The sequence below is a fragment of the Heterocephalus glaber genome, unplaced genomic scaffold (assembly GCF_053883595.1).
Source record: "Heterocephalus glaber isolate CG9 unplaced genomic scaffold, H.glaber_assembly_v1.0 deba00001504, whole genome shotgun sequence".
Lineage (NCBI taxonomy): Eukaryota > Metazoa > Chordata > Mammalia > Rodentia > Bathyergidae > Heterocephalus > Heterocephalus glaber.
In genome coordinates this window covers 29,487,341-29,511,462 of record NW_028258324.1, presented here as the reverse complement: position 1 = coordinate 29,511,462, position 24,122 = coordinate 29,487,341, and the positions used below count along the sequence as shown (strand labels likewise).

Sequence of the window (24,122 nt, the reverse complement as noted above, 5' to 3'; positions counted from 1 at the left end):
GGAAGAAGCTTTCCTCCACTGTATTCTTTATCCATGATGCTTGTACTCTGCAAATTTGAAACTGTGAGCCAAATAAACCTCTCCTTTAAATTGCAGATATTAGGTATGTTGTCCCTACAATGGGAAAGCTAACTAATACAAATCACTTGTCTGATCTTTGGGAAAAAAATTCCTTGGCCCCAGTACAGACCAATTGAATACCGTTTTGGAAAGAGGCTTTGCTTTTTTTTTTTGGTACTGGGGATCAAACTCAGGAGCTCGAGCTTGCGCTTGCAAGGCAGGCGAGGTGCCACTGAGCTAAATCCCTGGCCCAGAGGCTTTGCATTTTTGATAATCACTCTATGTGATTCTAATCTTACTGAACCCTGAAAAGCACTAAACTAGGTCTATGAGCAAAACAGTATCTTATAGTTAGAATTTTCAAACGGTAAATATGTTCCCAAGGAAAATGTTCAAAGTTTTCCTCAAGTTAAAACTTTTTTATGTTTTCTCACCTTTGTGGGACTACCCTACACTTTAAATACAGATAGATATCTTTCTGTGATTAATTAATTAAATAACTTGTTGATTGTTTGACTTGACTCATTAATTTATTCATTCATTCCTCTAGCAAATTATTGGAGAATAGTTATGAGTCTAGAACTATTCCGATGTGAACTTTTTGTGACTGACAGCAATTTAAAAGTTTCAAAGATATTTCTCACAATGTCTTTTACTTAAAAGGTGTTCAATATCAAATATTGTTGAGTGAGAAAATAAGTGCATTTGTGGTTCCTTTCTGAATTATAAAAATCAATGTGCTTCTTGAAATAAGTCAGTGATTTACTTAATTAGCAATCTTTGTAATGAGGCATGGGTAGGACTTAAGGACTTAGTTTTTTCTAGTATCTATAGATTTAATTATTTCTTAATATGATCATGCAAAGTAAACTGCTGTGTGGAAACTACAGAAAGGTATTCCAATGTCACGAAAATGGTATCATGAGCCACAATTCAGTGACTGGTATTTAAGATATTTGTCCCTCTTTTTGAAAAAACTACAAAGTCTGAATTTTAGAGTATACGAAGTACATGGCTGCTACAAAGTCTTTCTAAAAATGTCAACAGAGAGTAATGGATAAATAGAAAGATAGACATAAAGCTGATGCCATGTGAATATAATTGTACATTTGTGTATATATAAATATATGCATATTTATATTTTAAAATAAATGTTTCAATACCTTGTGACATGTTAAAAGCAAGAAAATAATGTAATTGTCCCTGAAATGTTCTACTTGGAGATGCCCAGAGGTTTTGAGAACCACAACCCAAACTTACCTAACTAATACCACAACTACTGATATTTGACTTTCTGCTTTTCAATTTAAGTTTTTTGTAAAAGCACAATGAGTGTTATAAATATGTCATTCCTTCTAAGCATTATAATCAGAAATATTTTATATTTTTTTACTGTATAACTAATTGCAGTAAAAAACTTGCCAATATTCTAACTTAGATAATACTCTCCTCAGAAGAAATTCAAAATTCAAAAATACATTAAAATAAAGTATAGAGTTAAACTCCAAATAACCAAACCTGTGACTGATAAGTAACTAATTGTGTGCATTCAATGCCATGTGCCTTTTAAACTCCAGTATGTAGTGCAGTTTTCAAATGAGGAAATAAGCTCAAATTAAGATTGTCTAAAATCACAAGCACAAAGCAGAAACTGTCACACTGTGATGTCCTGGTAGTTTGTAACTGTGACACTGGCTCAGATTCTGTCAACAAGAAAAAGATTGTAAGCTGAACTGCTCTCAAGAATTTAGATAAGTGGAATAGGTTAAAGGGATATGACAGGCGATACAGCCATAGACATTTGTTCTGGCCATAGCAAAAGAAAACAGACAAAATATACAAGGCACCTATAAACAGAAAGAAAAGAGAAAAACAAAGACGAAAGTCTTCACTTCAATTAAACGCCACAAAATACAATTGATGAATCAGTACCTAAAAGTGCTGAAGGATTAGCTTAGAAGAGTTCTAGCCACATAACTCAGCTTTTTACAATTTTTATTCTCCCAATTTTTTCAGTATTGTCACTTATCAATAACTGTCTGATTCAATTAAGAGCATTAATAGCTCCCTGAGTTTCTTTCATAAAAGGTCAAAGGGTATAAAACTGCTTCAAATGCCGAGCATCCAATAATTTACAATATTCTATATTTGTTCTGAGGTTTAAATGTGTGATGTATGTGTCTGTTATATAGCTGCAAATATGTTGAAAGGTGAGATAATTTTTAATGCATGCAGCAAAGGTTAAATAAAATATTGGTGCTTATTAATCAAGCTCCTACTAAAATGACAAATTATTAGTCAGTTATGTTCCTACAACAGCCTTACTTCGCTGCTTTCTCAGTAATTAATCCATGCAGGACTTCTCAGTTCCAGGTACTGCCTAACCCAAGAAACAGTAAAAAGGCAATTCGATGCCAGTTCTATACTTTCAATCAACGTTGTTATTTTCCCCTCCATCTATAGTTTACCAAGTCCATTAATTCACAATCCTAAAAATAAGACTTAAAATGTTGAATTTCTTTTTCAGGTAGAAACAGCCAAACACATTCATTTATGCACCTGATCACCTCTGAAGCACTTAGAGCATCAAGTACTTTCCTATTAAAAATACTTTTCTAAGATTCCATTTCACAAAGATGCCTTGCTATTTCAACATAAACACTGTGTAGCTTATGAGAAAATTTACATCCATAAGTTTTAGAATATTTTATTTATCATTAGGAGAAGTAATTAGGAACTGACATTTTTATTTTATTTTACTTTATTTCCAGTACTGGAGATTGAACCCCAGGCCTTCATACTGATCTTTATTTCCAGCCCCCCTCGCTTTTTTTTGTATTAGTTTGAGTCAGAGTTTCACTATGTCACTGAGGTGCCCAAGTTGGGCTCAAACTTGTCATTGTCCTGCCTCTGCTTCCCAGAGTGCTGGGATTACAGGCATGTGCCAGCACACCTGGAAATCATTTGTCATTCTTGATAGCAGCAGCAATAACAACAAGAAAAACAATGAACATTTAAGAAGGATTTGTGCATCAGGCTTTTTTCTAACTCTTTGAAGTGCCATTATTATCAACATTTTAAAGATGAGGAAAGTGAGGCATGACAGTCATAAGCAGCCTGCCTAGGGTTCAAGCTTTTATCCACTATTCTACAATGATATTGAGGCTTTTATAAATATTACATTCAATAAATAAAGAATACCTATACTCTAGTAAAATGCTACAAACACAAAAACACATCTTTTGCTTTGAATTTTTAAACAAATTTTTGGCCATGGGAACACTTTGATAATGAGAATGGAATATAAAAGGAAACCAACTAATCATTCCTACCTCAAGTCTGTCTGTCCGCATTAATTTCTGTGCAGCAGCTGCAGCAGCTGCAGGTACAGGAACCCCCGGATTCCCAGTAACCAACATTGGTGTAGTCGGCAAGATCTCTGCTGGAACCAGGCTTGGAGAAACAGGTCCCAGGTAGGGATTAAAGGCTGCTGATGCATTGGTGGCTAAGCTTGGTGCAACTGAAAACATTGGCTAAAAAATAAAATAGAAAGCAACATTTAATACACAGGTCTCAGTTGAAAGTTGACATCCTCCCTTACATATTTAATCATCCATCTATCCATCCATCTATCTATCTATAATGCATTCTTTTTTCCCTCTCTCCTTTCCTTTAATCTGTTTTTATCTATTCACATTTAGGATCAGGATGCTTTATGAAGTAAGTATCAAATCAATGTTTTTTTGTAAAATATAAGAGATAAATATTTATGAAATCCTCTACAGGGATTTTGAAGTTCAGTCTATAAATCTGGCATATTCTTTTAAATAACAGATCAACTATTAAATAAAGAAACTTGTCATCTAACTTCCATATTTTCACGATTTAATCCTAGAAACTTGTGTAAGAAATGTATTTCATAATTTCTATGGCACATGTGCTTGAAAGGTCTATTTACAACTGTTAATAGGTTGCAAGTGTCCTATTATTTGAAATAAATAGAGCAGAACACCCAGGATAACAGAGTTCACAGTTAATGTAAACCATAAATGAATCTCGTGGGTATGTGAAAGGTAATGAATACACTGTTCCTTTTGAGCACATAAGAGAGTATTTGGCATATTCATTTGATGCAGGATTTTTCTGAAGAAATGAATGAAGAAATGAAGAAAGTTTTCTGAAGTGTTCTCCTAGCCCATAAGATCCTTGTGAGACATTCAACAATGAAGCTACCTCACTAGAAAGAGAAGTCTGCAGTATGAAGTCTGAAACAGAACACTTCTAAAAAAGAGTTATAGACTTGTTCAGGCAAATACATATGGCAACATTGAATAAATTGTCACAAGATAGTATTTCTGTCAGAAAAGCTTCCATAGATATGTCAAGATTGTTTTTAATTGTTTACATGAAAAATTGCACGTCAAGAAATATATATTTTCTTGAGTAGAATTTTACCTGAAATCTATTTTAACAATTAGCTTTTCTAGCATGACAGAACATAATTTCCCACCTTAATGAAGGTAACATTTTTTATAGTTTCAATTTTTTTACATTAAATTCAAGGAGCATTAAGCTACATATGCAGTTCTTTCTTATTTTTTAAGACAAGGTCTTGCTAAGTTGCTCAGGCTTGACTTAAACTTGCGACTCTCCTGCTTTAGCCTCCTGAGTTGCTGGGATTACAAGTGTGAAACATCACATCCAGCTAAAGTTCAATTCTTTAAATTTAATTCTTTTGAAAATAATAATGATTGTCTCTGAAACAGCAAAACTTATATGCAAAATAAATCCTATTCTTTAAGGTAATTAAAAAAGTTTTTTTTCCTTTACCCAGTGGTAAGGAATAAAATCTTCACTGAATATTTTAGAATAAAAGTTTTATTAGATTACATTTTATTAGAATGTAGCTAATTCTCCCCTCAGATAGGAATAAGAAGTTAGATAATGCCAGAATATATGAAGTATTCAACAGAGCTTTGGAGAAAATTTTTATGCAATATGAGTAATATATTACAAAAGTAATTCTTATAGCACAAAAGAAATATGTTAGAAAATAAAACTATATTCTTTTTCTAGTCTGGCTCTGAATCATATTTAGAAGAATAAAAACAGAACTCAAGTATTCCATTTTTCTTAGACTAGTGGTTCTCAACTAAGGATATATTTGGCAATGTCTGGAGACACTTTTGGTTGCCACAGCTGGGCAGTGCCACTGCATCTAACGGACAGAGGGCAGGGATCCTGCTAAATGTTCTGAAAACACAGGGCAGCCCCTTACAGCAAAGAATGACCCAGCCGAATTTCCCAAGGTTGGGGACGGCTATCCCAGAAGATTCACTGCTCTCTTGGCCTTGCAAATCGTTTTGAGGCAAAATCTTTGTGGGTAGCATACACATTTTTACTAAGAAGAAGGTGAATAAGAGAATATTTAATACATTACTTTATTCACTGGGGAGAAGAAATAATACACCAGAGACTTCAATGATATTTTCAAGGTAATATAATTAGACCTTCAAACACATGGGTCTGAATGCCATGGTTAGCTGCTCTGCCAGAAAAATGGCTGTTGCCTGATGAAGTGGCCTGAAGTATCACCTCCAATCCCCAGCCCAAGCCTTGCCTGAGGCAGCTGCCCTCAGACACAGGAAGAGGCCTGCGTGTTCCAAACATTAACAACCAATACCCTGTTGGAAACTGGGGCCTAAGGCTGTCTGACCACCAACAGCTCCTGGAGCAGCAGCTGATTTAATGCTGTCCCACTGATCACTGGCTGCATAGGGGCAGCAGCACAAAGGTGGACTTGTACAGTAAATATGGGTTTCTATTCAAGAATATTCAGGATAAATCTGTACTGTTACACACTGTCAGAAACAGTATTTAAAAAATCCAGCCAGATCAGCACTGTTAATTTTTTACATTAGATATTTAAGAATTTTGAGAAATTTTACCAGAGGGAACTAAAAGACTAGGTTATAGAGAAAGGAAACTGGTTAATATTCCTCTTTGCATTCCACTGCTATGAGTTAATATGTATTTATACATAGCATATTTTAAATGTTTGCATTATAAAGTTATTGACATGTCTACATCACTGTATACAATCTATTATAAATACTTCAAAACAAATGCCAAATTTACAAACTTATTTGGCAGGAGAAAAGAATTCTTAGTTTAGCAAACTAAGACCAATGGACCAATAAAATTCAACTTTGTTAAGCCTCATAAAAATACACTGGAAATCTGCAAATTCATGTAATGCAGCTATTGCACATTGCAGATAAAATACTTTTATTATACACAGATATTGATTCTATTAACTTGCAACAATCTTCCCTGTGAATTGTTTCTATAGAGTCATCACATAAAATTGATTTTCTGACTTAATTCAGCAGTGCAAATTCAAATCTGAAACATTTAGGGTACTGTCTCCAAGAAAAGTCTGTAACAGCTTTTAAAAATCTAAAACATGAACTATTCAGAAATTTTATCTTGAATTCCTCTCTCTCTGGTTAAATAAAACATGCAGAAAATTGGTTAACAATACCTCTGTACTTTAAAACTTCATTCCAAAAGCTGGCCAAAAGAGAAAAGAAAAGAGGGAAAGGAGGGGAGGAAGAGAAAGAAAGAAAAAAATACAGTAGTCTCTCAATTCTTTTTAATTTGTTACATTGCTTTTGTTGCATTGATTTTTCAAAGAGCACCTTGTGAGGTAGGTCACTGTAGCCTGGCAAGAGGGCCCGAGTCGGATTAGGAAAACATTCAAATACTGGAAGGCCAGCCCTCCCTCCATTCCAAAAGCTACCCTGCAGAGTTCTGGAGAATCTCAAAGACAGTATTAATGCAACTGTAAAGTCAAGCGGCACCTATGTTCTTTAAAATACATGTATAGCTAAGTGGATGCACATTGAGGCGATACTCTTAAGTGAAATAAATAGGACACACATGTATAAATACCGAATAGTTTCCCTAGTGTGAGAAACTGAAAGTGTAAATAAGGACTAAAATGTATAATAGGTAATGTGAAATAGGAAGAAAAGGGGCAAAGGGGAAGGAAGTAGGAGGGGCAGGGGAAAGGATAGAAGGGAATGGAATTAATATGAGAAAATGGAAAAATAGGAACAAAATCTTTGTAAATAGGGAGGAATGGAGGGGTTGATGGGAGGGCTGGGCAAGGGTGAAAAATAAGAACCAAGAGAGATTATGTAAAGGTGCAAATTTCCAATGATGAATGTCATTATATTGAATACCTAAAATGTACCAATGATTAGAATGAATAATCGATAATGCAAAATAGGAAGAAAAGGTCCAAAGGGGTAGGGGTAGGGGTAGTGGGAGGGGCAGGGAAAAGGAAAGAAGGGAAAGGAAAAATGATGAGAAATGGAAAAAATGGAAATAAAGTCTTTGTAAATAGGGAAGGGTGGAGGGGGTGAAGAGAGGGCTAGGAATGGGGAAAAAATAAGAACCAAGATGCATCATGTAAAGGTACAAGTTCCCAATGAGAAATGTAAATGTGTTGTATACCTAAAATGTACCAATAAAAGAAGTTAACAACAAAAAATCCCCGCAGGATAACATATAATTAACTACGAGATTAGTGCATTTGATACTTATAATGATCTACAGATATCACTGCTCTTGGAAGACATAAGGAAGGTTGGTTATGACTACCTTTGCCAGTGAACCCTCAAAAAGAAAAACACATCGCAAATTCACTACTTCTAATAGTGTTTATGGGTTAATCATTTGTTTTAAATGAGATGTTCTTTTTCTATTAAGATAAGGCTTCAGTATAAATGAGAATATTATTCAATTTCACAGTATGACCCTGGTAAATACAGACATGATTATTACTAGTAATTCCCTATTTGTTATATGCCAATGTTGTACTAAGTGCTTTACCTATGTTATTGTATTTAATTCTCAAAATATGAGCATCTGAGCATTTTTTTCCCTTTTTATGAGGGCTGGGGTGGGTGAGGGTAGAACAGGGATCTATTTAGATACCTTCTAAATCCCCAGAACATAGGCCAGTTCCTGGCACATGCTAGACATTCTTTTTATTTCTTCTGTTTTTTGGGGGGACAAGGTCTTAGTATGTAGTTCAGGCTGGCCTCAAAATCACAGCAATCCTCCTGCCTCAGCCTCCTGAGTGGGGTTACAGGTGTGCACCACCACACCAGGCTAATTTCAATCCATGCTTGAGTGAAAGAATGTGTAAGTGAATAACTCTTGTCAGCTGTATATTATTATACCAATTTTGCAGATAAAAAGCTCACAGAAATTATGTGCCCATCAATGCAAATGAGTAAATGGAAGGCCTAGGTTGGATCTGATTTCAAACAGTTCTGAAATTAATGGTTCTCACGTAATGGACCGGATCCCCATTAATTCACCTGTGAGACTTTTATTAAACTCTGACTGTCCTTGTGACTGCTTCTCATCAGAATCCCTCAAGAAAGGTAGCAAGATAGTAGAATTTTTTAAAGGCATCTGGGGATCCAGTTCCCTGGTCTTCTGAAGAAATAGGTTCACTTTTCTGATTCTATGTAAGGGCTCTTAGGAGGCCCATCCCCTGAGGGTTTCCTTCTTCTGAACAAGGTTTTCCTTCTACAGTGAACACTATCCATGCCCAGCCCGCTTGTTTAATTTCTCCTTGTGCTTAAGAACTAGGACTCTTCCTACTAAAGTTTCCCCAATCTGGCCATATCACCAATTATGAAGGGGATTTTCCTACTCTTCTGTTCTTATAGAAGTCTTTATCACTTGAATTCAGCATTTATCCATAAAACTGCCTTTGTTTACTGACTTTCTCTTCTCCTCTAATTAATTAGACTACAGACTCCAGGAAGGAAGTCTTTTGCCTTGTGCTTTGTTATCAGAGAGATGATAGAGATAGAGATAGAGGTAGAGGTAGAGATAGAGATAGAGATAGATAGAAACAGACAGAGAGACAGAGAGAGATAGACAGAGAGAGATAGAGAGACAGAGACACAGAGTCAGAGACAGAGAGACAGAGACAGAGATGGGAGTTAGAGACAGAGAGATATAGAGACAAACAGAGGGACAAGAGGAGGGGAGGGGGAGGGGGAGACAGAGACAGAGACAGAGATAGAGATAGATAGAGATAGAGATGGAGAGATACACACAGAGAGATAGAGATGGATGGATGGGTGGATATCTAGTTGAAGGATAATGTATATATAATTGGCATCTATACATAGGCTCTATAATTATTGCTTAACACATATATTAAAGGACTTGCTAAATGCTTTTCTTTGTCACAGAAACTAGCAAATGCATTAAGCATTTTCAGAGTACATATTTGAATGTCAAGAAAAGATTTAATTATATGTCCTCTTCATCTCAGAATTTAATATTTTCTCTACCATGACCATTTAGAAATGTAATATATTTTCTTTTTGTTTTAAATTTTTGTATTAATCTAAGTTTCAGCAATGAAGTAATTATGCTATGATGCTGAAAATGATAACGTTATTTATTCTAAAACACTATGTGAAACAGCATTTGTTTTCCAAACAATGTTTATAATTTTTAATAAAATGGAAGGATCATATAAAACACATAATATGTAATTAGCATCACTTGAGATCTATTGAACACAAACTTTAGAAGCCAGATTTTTCTAGGTTCTGTGTGTTTGTATTTGTGTGTGTTTGTATGAAGGTCAAACTTGAAAAGAGTAAAAAGAAAACTTTAAAAATTTACAGCATACAATCTTGGTGTATAAAACTATTTCTGGGTAAGCACAATCTTGCGCCCAGGGCTATCACTAGTGTTAGTAAACAATTACTGTGAATATAAACAGCACCAAAAGTTAATGATGGAAGTTAACAACAAATTCACACTGCACATTTTTTTTCTTTTAAGAAGGTAGCATGTAACAGGCTAAAATAAAAGCTGTTATAAGGTGACTTGTTATTAACTGATTTGTGAATGAAAAAAAATTAAAGAAATACTGCTTTATTCTTAGTTTTACTTTGTCCTTCAATTCAGCTTTACTGAAATTATAAACACTTAAATAAAAAAGGCTCACTTCTTGCCCTTCTAGTATCAACAAAACATGATCTAGTACCTACAGTTCTGTACCTGATCTCAAGCAACTTGAGGACTGGCAGGTTCCTTGATTGAAACAGGTAGCAAAAAGAGCAGGATTGATGAACACCTCAGGCTGACTAATGTGGAAACATTTTACCAGAAATACATCTGGCATTATCGATGAGGTGGATAAACTGGAAAGTAAAGCCCCCCAAAACAACTGAAGAATTCTAGGTGTTCCTGGAAGTGAGACAAATGATGACTTCAAAGCATCCTACAGCCTACTGCCAACAAATGCCTGGAACACGACAGAAAAGTGAAGGTGTCACAGGAACAGCTAAGGAGCTCCTGATAGGATACAGTACTTAAACTGAATCCAGTGACTGGATTACTTTATCCTATGCATTTCAATCTCATGAGTCATTATTTCTAAATTTGAGATAACATTACCTACTTCACAGAATAGTTGTGAGAATTTAATTTACAAAATGTTCTGAATATAGCAAATGCCCTAAAGTATTGTATTTGTCTTAAAAATTAACCCTTTGTTTTTTGGCTTGGTGCGTGTCATGACAACCTAATAAAGTCTATAAAAGCAGGAAACTCCTATAAAGTTCTGCATTAACCAAGTTTTGTCCAGTGTCATGAAAATTTCGGATTTATAGGCTTAGTTTATGAGACAATTTATGAGCAAATGATAACTCAAACAGCTGGCACAATAACCTTTTGTTGGTGTCAACAGAACCTTCATCAAGCCACTGACTGCCTTTACAAATATAGTGGTATCTGAGTTCATGAACGTAATTCATTCCACGATTCTGGGGAAAATGGCCCCAACTGTGTTCATGCAAAAAAAGCCATTTTTGTGTTTGAAACTCAATGCAGAGTTCATAAACAAAAACAAAATTTTGCCAAACTCTTCCGTTTATGAACTAAACTGTTTGCAAACAAAAGTGTTCATGAACTGAGGCACCATTTACATGCTTGTATCTACCACTTGCTCCTTCCTACCCAGTCTCTATAAGTAGGCTTCTTCTGCTTTGGTTCAAGTTATGATTCGTTTGGTCTCTAGGGCAAAGAACCTCTGCCTCTTTATTTGGTGTTTGGGAAACTCTACCTTTCATTTGTTCTTTCGTTCACCATGTAGTTATTGACTTCTGATTATGCCAGGCACAATACTAGCTGTTTGCAAATTTGCTGAGATTTTGCCACCCTATTCCAGTGTTCTTTCTGTTTCTTCAGCTAGGTTTGGGGTCCAAAGTGGTTGGCCCTAGAGAATAAAGATGCTTTCACCTGCTTGACCCAGGTCTTGTCACTACTTGTATTCTCCAGATACTCCTGATGCTGTAGATCAGCCCACCATGTTACCTCCTTTGATGTTACCACTACCTGGGTTGGATCCAAGTTAATCACTCCTGCTGATCTCAAAGGTGCTGTGGGTCCTCACAAAGGGCACAGCCTGGCACGACTTCAAACACTCACATCTGTACTAGAGGTCACTCTCACTGAGAGATAGGTCTGTTCAAAATCAGTCACCTGGCTGCTCTGAGCTCTGGTATAGTCCCTATCTGTAAGCTCACATTAAAGTCCCAGGAAGCAGCTGGTGATGACTACCCCATTTATTTCTGAATCTCCATGTTATTATACTCATCAAAATAGGGCTGACTATGAAAAGGATCAAAAAGTCTCAAATAAGATTTTGAAGGCAAATTTCCTGGATTAAAATCTTCTCTATTGTTATTAAAATTCCAAATGCTTTAAAGTTGAATAATTAAAATTATTTCTATACTTATTATAAAAATCACTCTGAATAGAGTATATTTTTAGATTATGATAGGATACCTTTAGTACAAGGGTAATTCCACATTCAAATGTAGTCATGTGAGATAAAATTAACATAAAAGCTGAATATGCTCATAACTAATAAAAATAATTGCTTTATGCAGATAATTTTCTAACAAAAGCATCAGAAAATGGGGTGAATGCCCTGATGGTTTCAGAAACCTGTGGTTTAGTGATTTTACAATCAAAATGTTCATTACTAGTGCTTAAAGAAGTATTTCAAAGAGTATAAATATCCATTCTAGTCTTCCCAGGGTTGTGCATATGATGACTCTAGAGCAGCCCTGAGAGTCCCTGAATGAAGTCAGGGTATCAGCCAAGGGGTCACAATGAAGAACTCAAGGCTGAGAATGGTGCTGTCCTCTTCAATCTGGGAACCACACCTGCCAGTCTCACAGGTTAACTGAGTCACACAGAGAGCATAGGATGGCAATCAGTATGTTTTAAATGTTTAAGTGGAACAAAGTATCTTACATCAAAGAGAGATAGCCAAACCAGATCTTTGAAACTGTATATGAGACCCAAGTGTAAAAGAGACTTTTGTCCTATATTTTTGTTAGAATGATAATTAAAATTTAAAAATCAAATGGAAAGCTTTATGCTATCCCTAAAAGACATGTAAAATTATAGATGTCATAAAAAATTAAGATAGTCACATTTTTGATTGAAGTCACAATAATTGAAAAAATACATCAGGTTGAAATAGACAGAATTAATCACATTCTCTTACTTCAACCTTGAATTATGGACAATTACTATCATTTCTCATTTAATATGAGTGCTACATTAAGTTCTAAGACAGAATAATAATTAAATGGAGTTCAAGTGTTAAAATGTATTAGGAGGGCCAGGGATTTAGCTCAGTGGCACTAAACCTGCCTCGTAAGCACAAGGTCCTGAGTTCGATCCCTGGTACTGGAAAAAAAAAAGTATTAGGTAAAAATTAGTTAGCACATACACTGTTATGGCTTGTATCTAGGTGTGCCCCCAAAGCCTCATGCACTCATAGATAGGGCAGGGCTTTCTGGAGGTGGCAGGTGGCTGGATCTGGGGTGTGTGGTACTGGGATTATGGGTGCATGGTACTAGATTAGCCCACTGATTGGCCTAGCATAGTTCTGGGTGTGATAATGGGAAGCCCCACCCTGGGTGTGGGTGGCACCAATCAATAGGCTTCTAGCCTAGATGGAATATAAATGAACAGAAAGAAGACAGGCTTGCTGCTTGCCGCCTCTTGCCTACTCTGCCATGGACTGTTTCTCCTCTGCAATGCTCCTCTGTCATGCTATCATATCTTGGAGCCAGGTGACTATGGACTGAAACCTCTATAAATTTTGAGCTGAAATAAACCTTTCTTCCTTTAACTTGTAGGTATCAGGTGTTTTATTCCAAAAATGAGAAAGTAACTAGGATACATACTACAGTTACCATACTAGAAAAATGTGGGTCTTCAAATTCCTATGACTCCATAATGTCACATATAAATTAATGACATAAATTATTGACAAATATATTCTGATCATTATAATTTTCATCGCATATTTAAATTTAAATACAGAAGTACTATGTCACAACATAATACCTCTTCAAGCTAATAGTAACTGTGTTACAAAGATTATTAATTTATCATACATACATACACACATACACAAAAGCAAATTATTAAATAGGCAGGTGTATTCTGAAGCTGGAGTTATCCCACACAATGTCTGGCAAACATTAAATATCTATAACCACCTATGGATTATCAAATTTGCTCTTTTTTAAAAGCCCTTGGAGTTTCTGTCTCTCTGATTAGTTCTCCTTTGATGAGAGGTCCCAGTTCATTATAATTCAGAAATTACTTGGCATTTGTGACTGTGTAATAATTTCAATTTAAACTGTAAAATAATTACAAAAGTTTTCTTTGAAAAAGGAGAATTATAGAGATTCTCTTAAAGGTGAGAGACAAACAAGAACTGTTCTAAAACTTTAGAAACATATATATACAATATATATGTACATATATATTGTATATATTATATACATATCAGTTTTTAAAAAAATATTATTACCTTTAAAGTTAGATGGACTACATTAATGAGTTTGTTGACCATTTTAACGAATACCATGTTGGTACCTACAAGTCATAGGATTTACTTTGAGGATAATTTGGTGGTGAGGGAGGTGGGAATGCTATAATGTAAACTGAATTAGCTAGAAGATGAGTGAGGTCATAGTGTAAAAGTTGTTCCAGAGACTGATATGTAATTCTTCCAGAAAATACTAGGTAACAGATACTGTTACGTGTGTCCCCTTGATCTAGTGAAATCATTATTATTTTAGTACTGAAATTGAGCACTTGGAATTGCAAATGTAATGAGTGGGGATTGAAAGCATGCTTACCACGGGTTGTAATGGGGCACCGGGCATCATGGCATTGGCTAGTTGCATTTGCTGGGCCAACATGGCCATGTTCTTCTGCTGAATCAAGTTATTGCGCCCATTTATCTCCAATTGTGTTTTTAAGTGTGGGGGTGGATGAAGATATTTGCAGTTCTCCCTGGAGCAACGACCCTAAAAAGACAAAAAAAACAGCAAATACTATCTTAAAAAAGAATAAAATGAGTAAATTGTAAAACAACAACAATAATGCAAACCAACCATTTGAGTCTATTATGCATTTTCACACAGTTCATATCATTTCATGATACATTTAGAAAAAGTTATCAGTTCACCCAAATGTATTATGAAAACTAAGAGATTAAGACATCTGAAAGAGTTTAGAAGGTTACAGAAGTTCCTTTATTTTAGTTATTTATTTATCTATTTGGTACCGGGGATCGAACTCGGGTCCTTGCACTTGCGCAGCAGGCAGCGAAACCACTGAGCTAAATCCCCGGTAGAAGTTCCTTTATTTTAATAATTTTAGTATCAGTATTTCTAGATTCAAGTTTAAAAATCTACAAACTTCCAGGATAAAACTAAGATGTGCAGAATGTCAATTAAAGACTATTAGGGTCCACACCAAGCATGGTAGCACATGCCTACAATTCTAGCACTCTGAGAGGCTGAGGAAGGAAGATCAGAAGTTCAAGACCAGTCTGGGCAACTAAATGATTAGTGAGATCCTATGTCCAAAAAAAAAAAAACTGGATGCAGTTCAATGTGAAGGCCCTGGGTTCAATCCCCAGTAACTAACACAGAAACACACATACAATTCAGTTTGATTCTTAACATATCTTGGTTAACTTCAATGAATCCAAAAGAATCATGAAGTTTATTACCTATTTTTATTTGTAGTGAATTCTTAAGAAATGAGCTTAGAGAACCCAAGGCACTTTGTGTCTTCAGTAAAACGCCTTTACAAGTACTGCATAACGAATAAAATTCCTATTAAGCTCTTTAAGTCCACTCATTAGCAAACACCCATGTGTTCCCACTGTATATGGAGATCATAAGTGCTCTAATGAAATACTGGTGAAAAATGTAGCCTTTGACCTTTGAAAGATAAATCCAGTTTTTATCATCGAAATGTATAAAAATAAGAAATGGACACAGTTACCTCCAAATAAATGACAGTGTAAAATGTAGAAACAAAAATAAGTTATAATAGAATAATAAACATGAACATTCCTTTCTTCAGGAATGATTCTTTTCATCAAAAATATTTATGAGGGGCTGCGGATTTAGCTCAGTGGTTTTGCCTCCTGCTGCACAGGCGCAAGGACCCGAGTTTGATCCCCAGTACCCAAAAAAAAAAAAAATGTATGAAAGTCTATAACACACAATTTTATGTAACTCTACTTTTACCATCTCAATATATTGTCAAATCAGATTAAGAGTAAAAGATCTCAGCAAGTGCTCTGACGATTTCTTTCACCAATAAATCTAATTAGAATTATTTGCAAGAATAAAAGTTTAATTTAGGTCATCAACCACCTTCTTGAGTTTTCTGTAGAAAAATCAAATTAGTTTGAATTTATTTTGACTTTATTAATTTGACTTTAAATTGACTCAGAAAACTGATGTTTACATATATGATAAAACCTGTCACAATTCTAATTTGAATGCTCTGTTTTGGTTCTTCTAAATTAAGGTCTTTAAGCATCAGTCTCTATGTTGAGCTAACATTATGGGATATAACTTGTCATTTTAGCAAGTTCTATGTAATAGTTGAAATCAGGAGGCAGCCGAGGAAAAGTGCTCAAGAGCAAAGGTTTTACAAGTCTTAAGACATGCAACAAAGGCCTTGTTCTCTTGAGTCACCAGCCACATGAACTACATAAGACATTAACTTCTTTCAGCCCCAGGCTCCTTTTTCACAGTGCAAAATTTCTGTAAAACCTACAATACTTCCACCATAATTTAAATTGCATATCAAACAAGAGAAAAAACATTGGTACAAGGTAATTTTTATGTCTATTAGTTATGGTTTATAGTATGTTCACAAATAGACATTTACATATATATGACTTATTCCATATAAAATCACATTGCTTGATATATGCTGAGCTCAAGGTCAAAACAACCCCATGCATCTCAGTGAAAAATAACCACAAAAACAGCTTAGAATAACAAGATAAGCCACAGTATGAGTGGCTAAAATAAAAAAGCTCATGAATGACACATGGTCTGATTTCAGAGACATGAAATTGAGGCCTCCTAGGGAAAGCATGCTATTTCAGTTTGAAGAAAAGTTTAACTGCAAGAGAAATTCTGCTTCTTAATATCTCCATATCACACTTCTTACTAAACTGGCTATATTAAACTGCAGATAAACAGGGCTATATCCACCCTGATGATTCAGTTACAGTCAATTCACTCAGGTCAGTTTCTAGAGTACCACATAGTACAGAAATAGCCCTGGGCCTTATGAAGACCCATAGTATGTTTCCTAAGTACTGCCTTCTAGTTCCTTCCGAATATACAGCACTGAGCTCCCCCTACCTACAAACATTCCCTACTGGAATAATGTAGTCAGATGTGTCTGCTATGTAATCTCTATCAGTGCATCTGAAGTTTTTAATAGGGGCTGAGTCCTTTGGTTTGCATTCTGTATTTACTAAATCTACTCAGAAATACCAAGCCCCTCTGATAGAATCTGTGCCCATGGGTCTGGGGACCCAGGGATGTTCATTTTAACAACTATTCTAGGAGATTCTGGCGTACCAGAAAATACTACAAAATACAATTGTGCAAAGCCATGTGAATTTGCATTGACATACAGGGAAAAAATAACAGAGAAACTTGTGCAAGTGACATTAGATAAACTGTGCCTCTTGGGAAGTTCAAAACTTGTTTAATGCTGACTGTGCTGCTGAATAGTTGTGGTTTCATAAATAAAAAGGTGAAGAATAAGTTAAAGTAAATGTTTTATATTAGAGGTTGCCTAAAGTACTGGAGAAAACCATGAGCATACCTTCCTTTGAGAAATAAAGTAAACACCAGACTGGTATATCACAGTTTAGGCCATCTCTAAGTTCCCAGTACCACACCTCAATAAATACTTGCAAAATTAATTAATGTTTATTTCTTGCTAAATGCTGGAAGATGAATTCTACCCTAACTCTAGAGACAATGAAAATAATAGAATATAAACTAAATTTAATACCAAATCTTGGTTCTGAGTTATAATAATCTAATGATGCTTTTTTTTTCTTCAGAAGCCAGTGATTTAAATGCATGAAAAAGCTTGCCACAAAGATTAACAAAATAAAAGGAAGGAAAAAGTAACAAAAGGAGGTTTGTAAGTGTGACCAGGGAGGAAAAGAGATCAGTGAACATATTTGATATATTTCTCATCACAAAATCTGTACAATGTCAATCCACTCTAAAAGTCTAAAAACAAATTCAATCATTATCCAGGGTTCATATAGATAATTCTCTAGGAGCTACTTCTCTAAATCATCTAGATAGTTCACTTTAACATATACAGTATTTTAAATTAAGCTGCTAAGATTAGAACAACACTAAGAATATAAGTTTTTATTCAGGTTTTATAGGTGCCCTCAATGCCCTAACTGTACAAAGCTTGATTCGAGTATCAGGTTTGTACTTAGTTTCTATGTGACCCCATGGAAGTTCATGAAATTCTCTGTTTGATCATATCTTTTTTTTTCCCCTAGTGTTGGGGATTGTTTTTCCCCAGGTCCTTCACACTGAGCTACATCCCCAGTCCTTTTTATTTTATATTTGCTTGCAGAAGAGCATGGGCCAACTTCACACATGATACAATGTAAATAGGAAGATATAAATTGTAGAACATGGCAGAAGGTGGGTTGTTAACAACAAGCCTGAGAAGGATAAAACTGAATGAATCTAGAAACAGCAATTTAGTGGAATGAGAAAACTATTTTGTAGTTTTTTTTAAGAACTACTGAATAAAAATAAAATAATTTACTTAAAAGTTGGCTGAATTTGATAGAACAAAAAAAGTCAAAGTTCTATCTGAAAACCAGGAAAACTATTTTTCCATTTTTAATTATACTTCTTCAACCTAAAATAAAGGGAATATTATGATTTATGAAGTCAGAATGTAAAGAGATATGTTAATATGTTGTCAGATGGTAGCTATAGGGTAGGATTAAAATTATCCAGTTATATTTAAGGTAGACTCTGGAAATAAAGGGGCAATCAAAAAATTATAGTGGAACCAGTTTATATTCATAAGTCTTTTCCAAAACCTTTCATCCAATTGGTTTTTCATTAAGGCTGTTCAAAATAGAACCCTTTATTTCAATTGTTAAAACAAAACCAGTATTTCCTTTGGGACAGCTGAGATATGCAAATGTTTTTGAAGCACTTTCTGGAAATATTTATTGCTCAGATATTGGCCAAAAAATCTGGATGGGGAATTTGGTAGTTTCCTTTTGAAAATTCTCACCAATATTTTTCCTAAGATGATAAAAATTTTGCACAAAAACCACAATAATTTTTGTCATTTCCCATTTTCAAAAATGTTTTCTTATGGCTTTAATATGTTTTATTGATTCTAATAGTATTACATATATTATATATTATTTTATAATATTAACATATATTAGCATATATCAAACATTAGCATATACTTTTAGTTTATAATATTAAAATATATAATACTTATTTTTTAATTGTCAAATTTAGTGGAAGGAAATTTATGGCATTGATAAGGTGACCTATTTTTAAATAACATTGTATTTTATACATGCAAACATTCAGATACATATAAACATGTAAACACTCATTTTGTTTTCATTTAGGTAGCTATGAGTTCAATTAATTCTAGCAATTTCTGTTTACTGGCTTTTGAAAGTGTTGAATATCTTAAAGCATCTAATACAGAGACTATATTGCGGCTCTTAAATATATATTTCCTTGTAACTTACTTGTTTCTATAAGGGACTGTGTCCGTTTAAAAGAGCACATGCATCCTAAAGAGATGTTCAGGGTTTCTCAACCTCAGCACTATATTGACATTTTGGGCTAGATAAAATATCATTATGAGAACTGTCCTATGCATTTAGGATATGTAACAGCATCCCTGGCTTTTAAATTCTAGATGCCCATAGCACCTTCAAGCCACTCAGTTGAGGGTAGGAAGTAGGATGAGGGGCTAGAATCATTTCTAACTGAAAGCTAGTGATTGCTTTATACCTAATGGAATTTCTGTAATGATTAGCTAGGGCTATCAAAATATAATACCACAGAGTAGGTGACTTAACAGTAAAAATACATTTTCTCACAATTTTAGAATCTAGAAGTCAAAGATCAAGATCCTGTCCTTTTTAGATTCAATTTGGATTCTCTTCATGGCCATCTTCTCACTTTAGTGTGTCCCTGAGATAAGAGAGAGAACAAAGCCCTCTGGAGTCCCTCCTTATAAGTATACTAACCTTATCAGATCAGGGCTCCACCCTTATGACCTCATTTAACTTTAGTTATTTCCTATCTCCAAATATACACTGGGGAGTTAGGGCTTCAACAAGTTAATTCTGTATAGACACAAACAATGAATTCATAACAGGGACACATATAATTAAGAACAACTGATAATTTAAAATTATTTATACATAGCGTTTAGTATTTTAGCACTTTTAAATGGTAAAATCTTTTATCCCAGAAATTTCCTCAGAGAATAATAGATTTATACTATAGAAACTGAATAAAAAGAGTGGGATATTTGATTTAAAATGTGCATTTCATGTTGTATTTGGAAATATATTTAGGAACCTTCGGAGTGTTATAGAATAAAACCTAAAGGGACACCAAATTATCACTTGGAGAAAATATCTACAGTGCTTGAAACACATATATTCTTTTTTTTTTTTTCTTAGAAAGTCTGGAAATTTTACTTTTTGATGATAATGTGTTGTTTTCATAAATAGTATACTATTATACATGGTAAATATGCAGTACATATACAGTAAATAAGCAAATACAACATATTTACTATATTTAAATAGGATAGTACACTATATAGTAGATGCAAAGTATTCAAATTTTAAAAGTAATTTTAGACCTGCTTCCTCTGGCTTGCTCCACCAGCTTGCCACCAGAACAGGGTAGGGAGGACCCCCCCCCCCCCGGGCATGCCCACCAGCCGACAGCCCGGCCACGCAGGCGCCTCCCACAATAGGTGGCCCCCCACCCCGGCCTCTGGCCTTTTGGCTGTGCAGCTACTTGGTTACACACTGCAGAGGCACGGGGGTACATAAAAGCCACTGTCCTGAGCGGCAAAAGTGAACAACAGAGAGAGGGCCTGTCTCAGGCTCCCCGATGAAAACAAGCCCACTGGAAAAGTGAAGGGAATCTCTGTAATAAAAGCACACCAGACCACCATGATTGGTAAGTTGGAGGGACAGGGAACTCAACTTATCATCAGCTCCCATTGGAACCTGGAATCTGCCTGAATCTCATGGGTCTGGGACTAGCTTACTGAGACTCACTGACATAACTGCACACTACTGCCCATGTTGTTTATTGTGGCAGCAGAGACATACCCTGAAGAGGGCCTTTCATGTTTAAAGGTAATAGATTAATAACTACAAGAAATTGTCATTCTCTAAGATGTATTTGCTGCTATGGTGTTGCTGATTGTATCACTTGGGCTGAGGTGTTGTGATTTATCTAAACAGTTGGCCTTCCTGGTATAATCAAAATGAGATAGCCTCAGAGTCTTTAGAGACTCAAAACCTAAAGACCAGCTATATCTGGAAGACACCTCTGAGAAGCAATCATTCCATAAGGGTTTTAAATACAAACAAAGATACTTAAAATAACTTCAAATTATCAACCTAGGAAATAAACCAAGGACAGTACCAAAAACAAAAAAGAGAAGACATTTAAGCAAGTCACAAACCCAGACTTTCACCCCACAAAAGGCAAATTCTGGGGAAATTGAGGCAGAAAAGTCTGATAATCAACCACCTGGACACCCTGAACTGATAGCATAGGAAGTAACAAAACAGAGGAATGAGGCTCTAGAAAAATTCAAAGCAGAAATAATCTCCCAGATAACTACAGAGATGGTGAGCAGAGTGAGAGACATGATTAGAGGCTCTAGAACAGAAACTGATAAAAAAAATTGGTGAGCTCAGAAACATTCTGGAAGCCATGAATGCCCAGCATAAGAAAGAAATGGAAACCATGATCGCCCAACATAAGAAAGAAATGGAATACATGAAACAGATTCAAACAGATATTCAGGAGATAAAAAACTCCACTGAAAGCATGCAGAGCAGATTAAGAGAATCTGAAGATAGAATATCAGATATAGAAGACAGGACTGCGGTGAAGGACCATGAAAACAGAGATTTCTTAAAAATAGTAAGGGACCATGAGAAATCAATTCAGCAGCTGCTAGGTGATGCAAAGAAGAATAACTAAGACTGACAGGAGTCCACAAAAAAACAGGAGAAAGTACAACTGACATAAAAAAACTGTTCACAGAAGTAATAGTAGAAAACCTCCCAGACAGAGGTGGAGAACTGGTCATACAGATAAGTGAGGCATATAGAACTCCAATGAGCCACGATAAAAAAAATCTACACCTAGACATACAATAGTCTAGATCCCAGAAACCCAACAGAACAAAATCCTACAGGCAGTTAGAGAAAAGAAATAAATCACCTATAAAGAAAAGCCCATCAGAATCATGGCAGACTTCTCAACACAAACTGTCAAATCAAGGAGAGCCTGGAGTGAAGTATTTCGAGACCTAAAAGAAAATAACTTCCAACCTAGACTGTTGTATCCTGCAAAATTATCTTTCAAAATCGATGGGGAAATAAGATACTTCCATGACAAAGAACACCTGAGAAATTTCATGAACACCAAACCAGCACTACAAACAATTCTAAGCAATATCCTAGAAAAAGGCAACGAAGATCACAACTCCATGAGGCTCAACAGAGGGAAGCCACCAGGAAAGGTAAGAAACTAAAGGGAAAGGGGGAAAAAGAAACAAGAGCCAACAACAGTAAAACATGACAAGGATGAATCAGTATCAATCAATTATAACTATCAATGTTAATGGCCTCAATTCACCAATCAAAAGAAGTAGACTGACAGAATGGATTAAGAAGCAAAATCCAGCAATATGCTGTATACAAGAAACACACCTAACTCAAAAAGAAATTCACAGACTGAAAGTAAAAGGATGGAAAACGGCTCTCCACGTGACAGGAACCCAGAAAAAAGCAGGGGTAGCAATCTTATTTGCAGACAAAGTAGATTTCAAACCAAATCTAATTAAGAGAGACAAAGATGGTCACTACATTCTTGTGAAGGGAACAATCCAAGGCGATGAGATGACAATCCTAAATATACATGCGCCAAATATGAATGCCCCCAACTATACAAAACAAATATTAATGGACTTGAAGAACCAAATAAGCACTAATACAATTGTAGTGGGGGACCTCAATACCCCACTATCACAAATAGACAGATCATCTAGCCAAAAAACTAACAACGAAATTCAAGAACAGAACCAAGCTATTCAACAAATGGACTTAATAGATATTTACAGAGTGTTCCACCCCACAAAATCAGAATAATACATTCTTTTCAGCTGCACACGGGTCATTCTTCAAAATAGACCACATGCTAGCTCACAGGACATGTCTAAGTCAATGTAAAAGAACTGAAATTACCCCCTGTATATTATCAGACCATAGTGCAATAAAATTGGAGATCAATAACATGAGAAACTGCAAAACTCCCACAAACACCTGGAAATTGAATAACACCCTCCTAAACAACCAAGGGGTCACAGAGGAAATTAAAGAAGAAATTATACAGTTTCTACAAGTAAATGATAATGCCAGTACAACATACAGGAATCTATGGGACACAATGAAAGTAGTTCTATGTGGGAAATTCATAGCAGTGAATGCTCATATTAGGAAAACAGAGAGAACTGACATAAATAACCTCAAATTCCTAGAAAAAGAAAAGAATAACAAACTCAAAGCTCGCACAAGAGAGGAAATTATAAAGATCAGAGCAAAAATCAATGCAATGGAGACTAAGAGAATGATACAAAAAATTAATGAATCAAAGAGTTGGTTTTTTGAAAGAATAAATAAAATCGATTTAGCCAACCTTATCACAAAAAGGAAAGAAAAGGCTCAAACCCATGCAATTATGAAAGAAAAAGAGGAAGTCACAACAGAACCAGCAGAAATCCAGAGGATCATCAATACCCACCTTGAGAACCTGTACTCTAATAAAATGCAAAACAGAGAAGAAATGGTCAGATTCCTAGATACATATAAATTGCCAAAGTTAAATGAAGAAGATATAGAAATTCTAAACATCCCAATTACAATGAGAGAAACTGAAAATGTAATAAAATATTTACCAACAAAGAAAAGCCCAGGTCCTGATGGCTTCACTGGTGAATTTAACAAGACTTTTAAAGAAGAACTAATGCCATTACTCTTTAAACTCATCACGGAAATTGAAAGGGAAGCAAGGCTTCCAACCTCATTCCTGAAAGCAAGTGTTACTTTGATTCCAAAACCAGGAAAAGACCCAACCAAAAAAGAGAACTACAGGCTAATCTCCCTAATGAACATAGATGCAAAAATCCTCAACAAGATACTGGCAAACAGAATACGGAGGGTCATCAAGAAGATCATACACCTTGACCAAGTCAGATTTATCCCAGGGATGCAAGGATGGTTCAACATTCATAAGTTG

General features: G+C 35.3%; 1 protein-coding gene across 25 annotated transcripts in view; it reads right to left on the bottom strand.

Annotated features, from left to right (window-relative positions):
- Nucleotides 1-24,122, bottom strand: part of Mbnl1 (muscleblind like splicing regulator 1) — a 198,643-nt gene that overhangs the window by 25,945 nt on the left and 148,576 nt on the right. For all 25 annotated transcript variants that reach the window (XM_087186370.1, XM_087186381.1, XM_087186371.1 and 22 more), the window contains 2 exons: nt 14,343-14,513; nt 3,393-3,593 (listed from right to left, as the gene is read on the bottom strand). In XM_087186370.1, coding sequence (XP_087042496.1) covers nt 3,393-3,593; nt 14,343-14,513 — 372 coding nt within the window. The remainder of the gene's footprint in view (nt 1-3,392; nt 3,594-14,342; nt 14,514-24,122) is intronic.